General features: G+C 48.6%; 1 protein-coding gene and 1 non-coding gene across 2 annotated transcripts in view; both read left to right on the top strand.

Moving 5' to 3' along the window:
- The window catches only part of LOC121569959 (divergent protein kinase domain 2A), a 120,972-nt gene extending 112,284 nt beyond the window's left edge, over window positions 1-8,688 (top strand). Inside the window, exons 3-4 of the mRNA XM_041881325.2 lie at window positions 596-899; window positions 7,422-8,688. Coding sequence (XP_041737259.1) covers window positions 596-899; window positions 7,422-7,765 — 648 coding nt within the window. The 3' untranslated portion in view covers window positions 7,766-8,688. The remainder of the gene's footprint in view (window positions 1-595; window positions 900-7,421) is intronic.
- Window positions 8,689-13,766: 5,078 nt separating this feature from the next.
- Window positions 13,767-13,846, top strand: trnat-ugu. Its single transcript has one exon. It is a non-coding gene; the product is annotated as a tRNA-Thr (tRNA).
- Window positions 13,847-15,346: the final 1,500 nt, after the last annotated feature.

Raw genomic sequence — 15,346 nt, 5'->3', positions numbered from 1 at the left:
TACAGACCTCATACAGACCCCCTACAGACCTCCTACAGACCTCATACAGACCCCCTACAGACCTCATACAGACTCCCTACAGACCTCATACAGACTCCCTACAGACCTCATACAGACCCCCTACAGACCTCATACAGACTCCCTACAGACCTCATACAGACCTCATACAGACTCCCTACAGACCTCATACAGACTCCCTACAGACCTCATACAGACCTCCTACAGACCTCATACAGACCCCCTACAGACCTCATACAGACCCCATACAGACCTCATACAGACTCCCTACAGACCTCATACAGACTCCCTACAGACCTCATACAGACTCCCTACAGACCTCATACAGACTCCCTACAGACCTCATACAGACTCCCTACAGACCTCATACAGACTCCCTACAGACCTCATACAGACCCCCTACAGACCTCATACAGACTCCCTACAGACCTCATACAGACCCCCTACAGACCTCATACAGACCTCATACAGACCCCCTACAGACCTCATACAGACCCCCTACAGACCTCCTTTCTTCTTCCACTATTCTCCTCTCCTCTAATAACCAACATCCCTTCTTTCTCCCCGTCTCCTGTAGAGTTTCCCGTCAGACGAGGGCTGGCCGTTTGCCAAGTACCTGGGAGCGTGTGGTCGCGTGGTGGCAGTGAACTACGTCGGTGAGGAGCTGTGGTCTTTCTACAACGCTCCGTGGGAGAAGAGGGTTGACCTGGCTAGACAGCTGATGGACATCGCTGAGCAGCTCACCAACAACGACTTTGAGTTCGCCCTCTACCTGCTGGACGTGAGCTTTGATAACTTTGCCGTGGGGCCGCGGGACGGCAAGGTCATCGTGGTGGACGCTGAGAACGTCCTGGTGGCCGACAAGAGACTGATCAAACAGAGTGAGTTGTTACACTATATGGGGGAGGGGGTGTGAGTTGGTGTTGTCACACTGCGGGGGAGGGAGGGAGGGAGGGAGGGAGGGAGGGAGGGAGGGGGGAGAGAGAGGTGTGTAGGGTTGTAGAGAGTTATGAGTTTGTGAGTTGGTGTTGTCGCACCGCGGGGGAGGGGGTTGGGGATTGTGTGTGGGTGTCATCGGTTTGCGGTGTGATATTAAGAGGTGGAGTTTTCTCTGTTACTATGACACCCGGTGTGTGTGTGTGTCCTTCACGTGCCCTGTGTGACTGGCTGGCTGGCTGGCTGACTGACTGGCTGACTGGCTGGCTGACTGGCTGGCTGGCTGACTGACTGACTGACTGACTGACTGGCTGGCTGACTGGCTGGCTGACTGGCTGACTGACTGACTGACTGGCTGACTGACTGACTGACTGGCTGGCTGACTGACTGGCTGACTGGCTGACTGACTGGCTGACTGACTGGCTGGCTGACTGGCTGGCTGGCTGACTGGCTGGCTGGTTGACTGACTGACTGGCTGACTGACTGACTGACCGACTGACTAGAGACTTAAACACTGCTGAGGCACTACATCACATTACCACATTCTGTATTTAATCGTTTATCCATCTGATATCGTGTTTCTCTCTCTCCTCTAGTGCCAGTCTGATCTAGGCTGGAGGGGATTGGGGTGATGGTACACCTAGAAATGTTTTCTTACTGGTTCTGCGAGGCCTGTATGTCTAGCTTGTACATCACTATCAAAGCAATGCACAGATCTGACTAGATGGAGATGAGTGGCTAACTTTGCCCCAGTCTGTCCTGCAGAAGGAAACTTACTGACAAACAGCCATAGATGCTCCAAGAGGAAGGAACTGTCATAATATCTCCCACACACACACACACACACACACACACACACACACACACACACACACACACACACACACACACACACACACACACACACACACACACACACACACACACACACACACACTAACCCCCCTGTACACACACACACACACACACACACACACACACTAACCCCCTGTACACACACACACACACACACACACACACACACACACACACACACACACACTAACCCCACTGTACACACACACACACACACTAACCCCCTGTGTACACACACACACACACACACACACACACACACACACACACTAACCCCCTGTACACACACACACACACACACACACACACTAACCCCCCTGTACACACACACACACACACACTAACCCCCTGTACACACACACACACACACACACACTAACCCCCTGTACACACACACACACACACACACACTAACCCCCCTGTACACACACACACACACACACACACACTAACCCCCGTACACACACACACACACACACACACACACTAACCCCCCTGTACACACACACACACACACACTAACCCCCTGTACACACACACACACACACACACACACATACACACTAACCCCCTGTACACACACACACACACACACACACACATACACACTAACCCCCTGTACACACACACACACACACACACACACACACACACACACACACACTAACCCCCTGTACACACACACACACACACACACACACACTAACCCCCCTGTACACACACACACACACACACTAACCCCCCTGTACACACACACACACACACACACACACATACACACTAACCCCCCTGTACACACACACACACACACACTAACCCCCCTGTACACACACACAGACACACACACTCCTCCCAAGCCCTACAACTGGTCCCACGCCACCACTGTGCAGGGTGTCCAATCAAAAAATGCATATTTTGACCAATGGCTGTTAATTGTATAGATAATCCTCTAAGAACACCGTTGGACCAAACCTCACGTCTCATAATATCCGTTCAAAAGGTAAAACCTCATGTCTCATAATATCCGTTCAAAAGGTAAAACCTCATGTCTCATAATATCCGTTCAAAAGGTAAAACCTCATGTCTCATAATATCCGTTCAAAAGGTAAAACCTCACGTCTATATAATATCCGTTCAAAAGGTAAAACCTCACGTCTCATAATATCCGTTCAAAAGGTAAAACCTCACGTCTCATAATATCCGTTCAAAAGGTAAAACCTCATGTCTATATAATATCCGTTCAAAAGGTAAAACCTCATGTCTCATAATATCCGTTCAAAAGGTAAAACCTCATGTCTATATAATATCCGTTCAAAAGGTAAAACCTCATGTCTCATAATCTGTTAAAAAAGTGATTGGAGTTTTTACTCTTGTAGGATGATCCATAATTAGGGTGACTAAATCAATGGAGGCCAGAGGAAAAAAGTCTGTAAAATTGCATCGCACCGGCTAGTCTGGTTTCTGGTCCAGAATTAGGGCTACTGCTACCTGCCAGTCACACTTTCCCGTTAAACTCCTCATCTTTCTTCTCGAATCCGCAGGACATAAAACAGTATAGCGGTAGGATGGATATCGATTTCAAACATTACATTTTTTTCATATATTAGTATGCGCTTTTCATATACATTTTTCAAAGCCTTTTACATTTAATTCAGTTCGGGTCATGATCATTTAGGTTTTTTGTGACCCACGGAAACAACTTTGAAGACTACGACCACAAAATGTAAAATCCTCTAAAGTTGTTACGAGAAACCTGCGCCGCTCCGTCAACAGAGCTCGGTAGCTTATTATCGGATGTGAGGGACCCTAGTGGGCTGACGGGGCAGCAGGGGGGGCTGTGAGGGACCCTAGTGGGCTGACGGGGCAGCAGGGGGGGCTGTGAGGGACCCTAGTGGGCTGACGGGGCAGCAGGGGGGGCTGTGAGGGACCCTAGTGGGCTGACGGGGCAGCAGGGGGGCTGTGAGGGACCCTAGTGGGCTGACGGGGCAGCAGGGGGGCTGTGAGGGACCCTAGTGGGCTGACGGGGCAGCAGGGGGGCTGTGAGGGACCCTAGTGGGCTGACGGGGCAGCAGGGGGGCTGTGAGGGACCCTAGTGGGCTGACGGGGCAGCAGGGGGGCTGTGAGGGACCCTAGTGGGCTGACGGGGCAGCAGGGGGGCTGTGAGGGACCCTAGTGGGCTGACGGGGCAGCAGGGGGGGCTGTGAGGCACCCTAGTGGGCTGACGGGGCAGCAGGGGGGCTGTGAGGGACCCTAGTGGGCTGACGGGGCAGCAGGGGGGGCTGTGAGGGACCCTAGTGGGCTGACGGGGCAGCAGGGGGGGCTGTGAGGGACCCTAGTGGGCTGACGTGGCAGCAGGGGGGCTGTGAGGGACCCTAGTGGGCTGACGGGGCAGCTGTGAGGGACCCTAGTGGGCTGACGGGGCAGCAGGGGGGGCTGTGAGGGACCCTAGTGGGCTGACGGGGCAGCAGGAAGGGCTGTGAGGGACCCTAGTGGGCTGGCCGGGGGCAGGGGGCTGTGAGGGACCCTAGTGGGCTGACGGGGCAGCAGGGGGGGCTGTGAGGGACCCTAGTGGGCTGACGGGGCAGCAGTGTGTTGTGTTTCAGCAGCAGGGTGATTGAGTCATTTCTGACAGGGCCGGAGGACCACTGCATTAGAACCGCTGATACTCTGATTATGTTAGAATCCTCAGGGATCATTACATTTACATTTACATTTTAGTCATTTAGCAGACGCTCTTATCCAGAGCGACTTACAGTTAGTGAATACATTTATTTTTTTATACTTGCCCCCCGTGGGAATCAAACCCACAACCCTGGCATTGCAAACGCCATGCTCTATCAACTGAGCTACATCCCTGCCGGCCATTCCCTCCCCTACCCTGGACAACGCTGGGCCAATTGTGCGCCGCCCATGAGTCTCCCGGTCGCGGCCGGCTGCGACAGAGCCTGGATTCGAACCAGGATCTCTAGTGGCACAGTTAGCACTGCGATGCAGTGCCTTAGACCACTGCGCCACTCAGGAGTACATCATCCTCCTCTCTAGCTATTGATCTGCTTTCTCCCTCATGAAGGAGAAAGGAACAGGTCCAAATTGATTGGTTCAATAAAACACATTTGTTTGTCTATTTTCTGCCAGATTAAATGTTAAATTAGTTTTTTGATTGGTTGTATGTATCCCAAAAACATTTCTATAATTGCCTCCGATGACACAGACTCTTGCAGTAATCTCCTTAAGGCCCTGGTCATGTAAGGTCAGTGCCAGAACAGGATCCGGCACCTCTCCGTTTTGGACTGTTTAGTTTCGGGAACCCATTTGCCGGTACATCTCCTGGCATGAAAAATAATTGTCACTGTTTGCAATGTAAAAACAAATTCAAGTTGGCTCCTCTGTAATTCTCCTGCCCTCTTAAAAAAAAAAAAAAAAAAAAAAACGTAGTTTGAAAACGTGCCTGATATTCTAAGAATTGATTTGTGTTGGGCCAGCTTGGGTTTGTGGTTTAACATTGTATCCTGCGTAGTCCAACGCGTGTCCATTGCTGTGGTGAGAAGCCTGTATCAGACCTTTCTATGATCTCTCTCTCCAGCTCTCTGCTCTGATAGACGTGAGCCTGCAGCTCTCATCTCCCCAGCGTTGCACTTCATCATGTATTTCCTTATAGAATCATCGCCGTGGGAACGGTGCTGGAGGTTCCGCAGCACCCCTGATAAACTGAAATAACTTTGCCAGAATTTATAGAATTACATCTGTCGGTTCAGAAATAAATTAAATAAATCAAAATACTACACCATGAGTAGGGCTATAATTTAGCCGCAGAGGATCAATAGCTTATTTAAAATAAATAGCCTAGCTGTTGATTGTTTGTAGCCCAATCACAGGCCTGCAGTCGGGTAAGCGCGGCAAATCTGTCAGTGAACGGCATGCCGACAAAACAGGCCTTTCGCAAAATATTTCAAATACAATCGTGGGGAAAACACAGGTTGGAAAGCAAATGGATTCTGCTGAAAAGAGAATCCATTTGGCCTATTGAGCGAACAGCATTGTTTAAAAACGAGAGAGCGAGAGAGAGAGAGAGAGAGAGAAAGGCTTTTGGCAAAAGCGCATCGGCCGTCGTCGGTGAGTGAGCTGCGCATTATTGGGTGAGTCAGTGAACTGGAAAGCTTTTTTAGGACTAATTTCCTCTTCATATTGTACAATATTTGTCTCCTCCACACACCAAGGCCTAGGCTATTGATGGATTCAATACTAGGTGGTTTCTATTGATATCAGATTCTCAGTTTGTCCGTGTCAAAGTAGCCCGTCATTTTGATCACTTGTGAGGTATTTAAAACGATTTTAGCTAAAGTCTCCAGTCATCTGAAATGATGAAATGCGTTTAGAAAAGGCAAACCGGACCCTGGGCTTAAAAATAAAATAAAATACCCATGTGTGTAACTTCTGCAAGTGCCTCTACTGCAGTATGCAACTGCAATTATATATTTGTTATGCTCTCGGGTACCTCACAGCCCCCCAGGTCACCCGTCTCTCGGCTCACTTTTAGTTTCCGACCTCCCAATTTACCAATGAAGCACTGTGTAAGGTGTTCCTTTTAGATTTTCCTCCTACACGTGACAATTGAAAACGTATTTAAAAATAGACGGCCTAGCAGCCATTTTAAAACACCTCGCTGGAAGCTGCCGTGGACGGTCCATTCACGTCGTAGGCTAATGAAGGGTTCTGAATTGTTATCGTGAAACATAATCAGTTCCCATCACTAGCGTTTGATCAGTCTGGATCAATTCCAGTTCAGCTTTTTGGAAAATGTTTAATAGCCCACAACAATGATAGGTATATTAATTATGCATTTACTGCTGCTGAAATGTAACGGACTCACTCTAACCATGGCTATTCCCTCTCACAGTATTCCTAGTCGTATCTCTCAGTAGTAGTAGTAGTGTATCTGTCTAACCTCTCTCTGTCTCTCTCCCCCACTCTCTGCCCCTCTCTCTCTCTCCCCCCTCCCCCTCTCTCTCCCCCCCTCCCCCCTCTCTCTCCCCCTCTCTCCCTCTCTCCTCTCTCTCTCTCTCTCTCTCTGCCCCTCTCTCTCTCCCCCTCCCCCTCTCTCTCCCTCTCTCTCTCTCTCTCTCTCTCTCTCTCTCTCTCTCTCTCTCTCTCTCTCTCTCTCTCTCTCTCTCTCTCTCTCTCTCTCTCTCTCTCTCTCTCTCTCTCTCTCTCTCTCTCTCTGCCCCTCTCTCTCTCCCCCTCTCTCTCCCTCTCTCTCTCTCTCTCTCTCTCTCTCTCTCTCTCTCTCTCTCTCTCTCTCTCTCTCTCTCTCTCTCTCTCTCTCTCTCTGCCCCCTCTCTCTCTCTCTCTCTCTCTGCCCCTCTCTCTCTCCCTCTCTCTCTCTCTCTCTCTCTCTCTCTCTCTCTCTCTCTGCCTCTCTCTCTCTCTCTCTCTCTCTCTCTCTCTCTCTCTCTCTCTCTCTCTCTCTCTGCCCTCTCTCTCTGCCCCTCTCTCTCTCCCCCTCTCTCCCTCTCTCTCTCTCTCTCTCTCTCTCTCTCTCTCTCTCTCTCTCTCTCTCTCTCTCTCTCTCTCTCTCTCTCTCTCTCTCTCTCTCTCTCTCTCTCTCTCTCCAGATAAACCAGAGAACTATGACGTGTGGTACGAGAGTCGCTTCGAGGACTGTGACAAAGAGGCCTGCCTGTCCTTCTCCAAGGAGTCTCTGTGTAACCGTGTCACCGTGGACCACAACTACTACGCCGTGTGTCAGAACCTGCTATCGCGCTACGCCACGTGGCGAGGGACCACCGGCGGCCTGCTCCACGACCCCCCCGCCCACATAGCCAAAGACGGCCAGCTGGAAGCGCTGTTGGACGAGTGCACCAACCCAAAAAAACGCTACGGACGCTTCACAGCCGCCAAGGAGCTGAGGGACTACCTCACCCAGCTAGTTTCCTCCGCCTCCGCCACGGCGAGGTAATGAACGGAGCCGGCGGTTAGCAGTAGCCTGCAGCCTGCAGCTCAGCGTGGCTGGTCAGGGTTGGGCTTGGGTTTGACCCCCGACCTTGACCCCAGGAACTTGAACCTTGACCCTCCTCGTCTCACTTCAAGTGCAGGAGATCTCCTCCTCACTGGTCACACGGCAGCAGCAGCAGTAGTGATTGGTCCTCTCCTTTCCTGGTGGAAACCAACCTGCAAAAGCCTCATAGAGGAGATGTTTAAAAGGGAACTAGAAAGTCCTTTGCTGCTGGTTTATGTTATTGACTTCTGACTTTGTTTGGTAGCTGGTGAGAATGAGGTGCTTGGAGCTGAAGGACCAGGAGAAGGGGGATCAACAGACCCCTCTCCCCCCAGAGCAGGGCTGCTATCCTGGGGGAAGGCTGAGGGAAGACCGGGGCTCCATGGCTACTCTAACGTAACCTATGGTTGTCTGACTATGTGACGTCTCTCCATCAGGACTCTTGTGTTTGCTAACATTTGAATCTTAACAATGTGGTTTTTTTTTTCTGACATGATCTATTGTGCTTATGGTTTGGGGTTGAATGAATCTCAGAACAGGAGCGTGTTTAAATTTCTGCTGTGTGTCAGAAGGCTGGTTTGGGCTGAGGGGAAGGTAGCTAGCTCAACTCTCCCACAGATCCACCTACAGTCAGGCAGCTGCAGAGACCTGGGCACAGCAGGTAAAGAGAGGGAGGTGAAAAATACAAATCCTTGGTGGCTGTAAAAGTCTTACTTCCTGCTACTCTAATCAATCACTCGATGTCCAGTTCCCCTGGAGTCAGGCAATCAAGGTTTTTCTATAGAGTGGGAGAGAGGGAGGTACATAGGAATATAATAGGAACAGGTTATATATTAGATGATATTGTGAATATACCAAAGAGGCTATATGGAACACTGAACTACCCCCCGTACCATGAAGCAATGCTGTTCTGACCCTGTAGGACTGCCCAAAGGATACTCCCTCCCTCTGCGTGTGTCTGGAAACAGGGTCAAGGTTAGCCAAGCTGAAATAGAACTAAGCCCAGGGTCAGGGTTAGCCAAGCTGAAATAGAACTAAGCCCAGGGTCAGGGTTAGCCAAGCTGAAATAGGGGGCCCTGTTTGAGTAGTTAAAAATGAAATAGATCCTTAATTCCTTCCTTGGTGTAAGCTCTGATCTGACATCAGTTGAGGTGAAAGACATTTAGTGGAATCAGTGATTACTGGAAGGAAGGAAGGAAGGAAGGAAGGAAGGAAGGAAGGAAGGAAGGAAGGAAGGAAGCGTTTTCAAAGTATTCAACAGACTGTGTGTCCCAACAATTCCAAATAGACTCCTCTCCTTGTGTTCTTTCCTTCACTATCAGTCACGATCACTGTCGGTGCACAATAGATAGGATGAGGTTAAAGAACTGGATAGATCATCATATTAATTTCACCTATCAGGTTCTTTCAGATGGGTGGTGGTGAGTGGGTAAAAGAACAAGGACAGGAAGTGATTTGGGAGAATCGGACCAAAGTGTAAATGTCGGATTTCCATTGCAGTGGATTGCAGTACCTACAGAGTCTCTAATTGGCTGTAATTGATTCATGGCTTGCTGTTTAGTTTTCTAAGGGGTCCTCCAATCTCTCCTGCAGTTCCACTGTCTGACTGTTTGAACGTAACTGTTCTCTGTGTATTATGTACTTCCTCAACAGCCCAGATTTGACTTCTCACATGTTGTAATTTCACATCTCTTGAGTTTGTGTTCGATATTAAACGTTGTCTCCTCACCACACAGCATCACTTTGAGCCATCAAGCTTTAAATGGGCTGTATTTCTAATCTCCAGAAAATGCTATGGGAAAGCAAAGCTAGCAAAGCGGATCCAGAGTGCTTGTTGTCCTTCCACAGGTCCAGGGGCAGTTTAATGACCCCTGTCTGACTAGTTTGGCCAAATAATAGATTGGATTATTATAGTTACGGTTTAGAATCTCCTTGCACCCGTCTGAAATGGCACCCTATTCCCTATATAGTGCACTACTTTAGACCAGAGCCTTATGGCACCCTATTCCCTATATAGTGCACTACTTTAGACCAGAAGGTAGTGCACTATATAGGGAATAGGGTACCATTTGGGACGCGCGCCCTTGTTTTTGTTGTTATCAGGAATGTGTCCTGTTTCACCTGGCCTGGAGGATTCTGATTGGTCCATTCAGTTGTTGGAGGAGGGATTTGTATGTGCATAAATAACTGTCCGCTTTTGGAATGTTTCATTTGAGTGTTAAATCAGCAAGTCTGATTCTACTGTGCCTTTCATTCAAACGTTTATTTACAACTTTTTAGTGGGTTTAAATATTAAAATATATATATATATAAACTTACCTGGTGTGTTGTTGATGTTTCTATCAGTCAGGTTGTCAGGTGTTCTGCAGGTTATTGGCCTTTATAACATTTCAAAACAGATTTATTTTTCTTCCGTCACTCGCTCTGATGCCTGACTGTCACACGGATGCCTGACTGTCGCTCTGATGCCTGACTGTCGCTCTGATGCCTGACTGTCACACGGATGCCTGACTGTCACACGGATGCCTGACTGTCACACGGATGCCTGACTGTCACACGGATGCCTGACTGTCGCTCTGATGCCTGACTGTCACACGGATGCCTGACTGTCACTCTGATGCCTGACTGTCGCTCTGATGCCTGACTGTCGCTCTGATGCCTGACTGTCGCTCTGATGCCTGACTGTCGCTCTGATGCCTGACTGTCGCTCTGATGCCTGACTGTCGCTCTGATGCCTGACTGTCGCTCTGATGCCTGACTGCCGCTCTGATGCCTGACTGCCGCTATGATGCCTGACTGTCGCTCTGATGCCTGACTGTCGCTCTGATGCCTGACTGTCGCTCTGATGCCTGACTGTCACTCTGATGCCTGACTGTCACACGGATGCCTGACTGTCGCTCTGATGCCTGACTGTCACTCTGATGCCTGACTGTCACACGGATGCCTGACTGTCGCTCTGATGCCTGACTGTCGCTCTGATGCCTGACTGTCGCTCTGATGCCTGACTGTCGCTCTGATGCCTGACTGTCGCTCTGATGCCTGACTCGCTCTGATGCCTGACTGTCGCTCTGATGCCTGACTGTCGCTCTGATGCCTGACTGCCGCTCTGATGCCTGACTGCCGCTCTGATGCCTGACTGTCGCTCTGATGCCTGACTGTCGCTCTGATGCCTGACTGTCGCTCTGATGCCTGACTGTCGCTCTGATGCCTGACTGTCGCTCTGATGCCTGACTGTCGCTCTGATGCCTGACTGTCACACGGATGCCTGACTGTCGCTCTGATGCCTGACTGTCGCTCTGATGCCTGACTGTCACACGGATGCCTGACTGTCACTCTGATGCCTGACTGTCACACGGATGCCTGACTGTCGCTCTGATGCCTGACTGTCGCTCTGATGCCTGACTGTCGCTCTGATGCCTGACTGTCGCTCTGATGCCTGACTGTCGCTCTGATGCCTGACTGTCGCTCTGATGCCTGACTGTCGCTCTGATGCCTGACTGTCGCTCTGATGCCTGACTGTCACACGGATGTCTGACTGTCGCTCGGATGCCTGACTGTCGCTCTGATGCCTGACTGTCGCTCTGATGCCTGACTGTCGCTCTGATGCCTGACTGTCGCTCTGATGCCTGACTGTCGCGCTGATGCCTGACTGTCGCTCTGATGCCTGACTGTCGCTCTGATGCCTGACTGTCGCTCTGATGCCTGACTGTCGCTCTGATGCCTGACTGTCGCTCTGATGCCTGACTGTCACTCTGATGCCTGACTGTCGCTCTGATGCCTGACTGTCATCCTTCTGACAGTTATTTTTTCTATGCTTCATCCAGTTTCTGCTCTGCTTTCGGGTTATGGGTGTATAGTGTCTGTGTGTGTGTTTTCACCTCAGGCCCAAGTGCCTCTCTGCTCTCTGCTCTCTGCTCTCACCAGAGTATACAATGCATTTGGAAAGTATTCAGACCCCTTGACTTTTTCCACATTTTGTTACGTTACAGCCTTATTCTAAAATTGTTTAAATTGTTTTTCTCCCTCATCAATCTACACACAATACCCCACAATGACAAAGCAAAAACAGGTTTATAGAAATGTTTACAAATGTATTACAAAAAAAACTGAAATATAACATTTACATAAGTATTCAGAACCTTTACACAGTACTTTGTTGAAGCACCTTTGGCAGCGATTACAGCATCGAGTCTTCTTGGGTATGACGCTACAAGCTTGGCACACCTGTATTTGGGGAGTTTCTCCCATTCTTCTCTGCAGATCCTCTCAAGCTCTGTCAGGTTGGATGAGGAGCGTCGCTGCACAGATATTTTCAGTTCTCTCCAGAGATGTTCGATCGGGTTCAAGTCTGGGCTCAGGCTGTGCCACTCAAGGACATTCAGAGACTTGTCCCGAAGCCACTCCTGCTTTATCTTGGCTGTGTGCTTAGGGTCGTTGTCCTGTTGGAAGGTGAACCTTCTCCCCAGTCTGAGGTCCTGAGCACTCTGGAGCAGGTTTTCATCAAGGATCTCTCTGTACTTTGCTCCGTTCATCTTTCCCTCGATCCGGACTAGTCTCCCAGTCCCTGCCGCTGAAAAACATCCCCACAGCATGATGCTGCCACCACCATGCTTCACCGTAGGGATGGTGTCAGGTTTCCTCCAGACGTGACGCTTGGCATTCAGGCCAAAGAGTTCAATCTTGGTTTCATCAGACCAGAGAATCTTGTTTCTCGTGGTCTAAGAGTCTTTAGGTGCCTTTGGCAAACTCCAAGTGCGCTTTCATGTGCCTTTTACTGAGGAGTGGCTTCTGTCTGGCAACTCTACCATAAAGGCCTGACTGGTGGAGTGCTGCAGAGATGGTTGTCCTTCTGGAAGGTTCTCCCATCTCAACAGAGGAACTCTGGAGCTCTGTCAGAGTGACCATCGGGTTCTTGGTCACCTCCCTGACCATGGCCCTTCTCCCCCAATTGCTCAGTTTGGCCGGGCGGCCAGCTCTAGGAAGAGTCTTGGTGGTTCCAAACTTCTTCCATTTAAGAATGATGGAGGCCACTGTGTTCTTGGGGACCTACAAATGCTGCGGAAATGTTTTGGTACCCTTCCCCAGATCTGTGCCTCGACACAATCCTGTCTCGGAGCTCTACGGACAATTCCTTCGACCTCATGGCTTGGTTTTTGCTCTGACATGTATTGTCAACTGTGGGACCATAAATAGACAGGTGTGTGCCTTTCCAAATCATGTCCAATCAATTGAATTTACCACAGGTGGACTCCAATCAAGTTGTAAAAACATCTGAAGGATAATCAATGGAAACAGGATGCACCTGAGCTCAAATTTGAGTCTTATAGCAAATGGTCTGAATACTTATGTAAATAAGGTATTTCTGTTTTTTGTTTTTAATAAATTTGCTAAACTTTCTAAAAACCTGTGTTAGCTTTGCCATTATTGGGTATTGTGTGTAGATTGATGAGGAAAATGTGTTATTTCATCTATTTTAGAATAAGGCTGTAACGTGACAAAATGTGGAAAAAGTCAAGGGGTCTGAATACTTTCCGAATGCACTGTATCTCTAACCAGTGTATAGTTATCTCCCTTTGTGAACCGTGCTGAGGTCAACTCACACACACAGTAGTTCAGTTTGTCCCGCCGGGTCCGAGACCCAGCACCTATGATCCAAATGAGAGCCAGATGGTACCTTGAGTCATGCACATTTTTAGATTGTCTAATGAAAAATTGTTTTCCACATTTTTTATTTTCATCAGCCAACAACAACACGAGTAATCAACAGCAAAATCAGACAACACCCATAGTAGAGTAGTTGACCTCATTCAGTTGGTCAGCTTGTCGCGTTCAGATGGCGAGTGAGAGAAACGTGTCATTGTACAACATTCTTAATGCAGTCGTAGGAAAACACACCTTTTTGAAAGCTGTTTTGAAGAGGAGCATCACCGCTACATGGGATGTCTTTTGCGCTCACCAATGGGCCCCCCATGTAGCTCAGTTGGTAGAGCATGGCGCTTGTAATGCCAGGGTTGTGGGTTCGATTCCCACGGGGGGGGGGCAGTATGAAAAATGTATGCACTCACTTAACTATAAGTCGCTCTGGATAAGAACTAAATGACTGAAATGTAAGCGCATAACAGAGATGAGGATGAATAAGACAGTTGCAGCAACAAGATAATGTTTAGTTTGTGATCTAGCAAATGATTAGTCCAATGGGGGTACATGCAGACGGGCTGGGGCGGAACTAACTACTGCTCCAGCCAATTAGAAACTAGTATATTAGTATTTATATCTCTCTCTCTCTCATCCCCTTCTTCTTCTTCTTCTTCTCTGTAATTCTCCCTCTTGCTTTGACACACCCGGCTGCTGGTATGTGTAAGGCCCAGGTTGGGGTGTTTTAGTCTTTAGCTACACTTCCTTGGGGGTTTTCAGCAGGGCCGGTGCCTGAATGAATCAGTTGGATGGGCATTTGATTTCCGTAAGGGGCCACGTTTATTCATTTTTTATTTTTATGTGTGTGTTATATTAAAGACCATAGGCGGCACGTGAGTTTTCAATTTTGGGGAAGCTTACAATTTATCCTGCCCTTTCTACAGAGCTGCGTGCCAGTTATGGTTATTTTTATATAAGCGCGTTTTTCGTGGGACAGTTTTTCATTTCAATAATAAAGTTCTCAATCATTGTCGCATGGTTAATCATAAAAATCTGAATTAAAATGATAAAATATCAAACTAATGCACCAGCCTCTGCCATATGGACACATTGATACCTCGTGATCCATTGGCCGCTAAAGAAAGGAGCGCGTGGAACTTGAGATGCAGCAATAAAACAATAACTTCATCATCTAAATATCCTGATTTTTTTTTATTTTTTTTTTAAAGGCTGGTTCTTTCCAATCACATTCATCTCTGTACTCCACCTGTCTGTCAGGATTGTGTCGAGGCACAGATCTGGGGAAGGGTACCAAAACATTTCTGCAGCATTTGAAAGTCTCATTAATCTCTGTACTCCACCTGTCTGCCTCACTTTCTATCTGTCTTGACTTGAGCTATCGCTAGTGAAGTGCAACGTTGTATCAAATCGATCAACTAGTCTATTCCGGGCCCTCAAGAGTTTCCCGCACCAGTGAGCTCGGGACAGACAGCTATTTTTTTTCTCTTTCACACTGATTATCGAGGCCGGGAGAGTGTTGGAAAAGATTACTACTGTGAGGAACTATTAACATTCGCAATAGGTGTAAAAAATATAAAATAAATACAGACTTCGATGACTTAATGTGTGAGGTGAAGAAAAAAGGTACTGTGAAGCTCAGCTTATTAGCGATGGACGTGGTGAGTTAAAACTATCTGAAATCAGACATCCACGAATGGGCACTTTCCTACAATTTGCGCACAGCAGGCCAGGTATTTCTATGGGTGCTCAGGTGCAACATTTACAATTATACTCATTATCACACACAGCCGCAACTCAATAATCAGCAATGCCTATCGCCTCGCCTCCCCAAACTGCTAGCTTCCCAAATAGGCAGAGGCCTATGTGCTTGTGATTTGAAACAATCCA

The sequence above is a fragment of the Coregonus clupeaformis genome, chromosome 7 (genome assembly GCF_020615455.1).
Source record: "Coregonus clupeaformis isolate EN_2021a chromosome 7, ASM2061545v1, whole genome shotgun sequence".
In the NCBI taxonomy this organism is placed as follows: Eukaryota; Metazoa; Chordata; class Actinopteri; order Salmoniformes; family Salmonidae; genus Coregonus; species Coregonus clupeaformis.
This window is presented reverse-complemented; position numbering and strand designations above follow the sequence as displayed.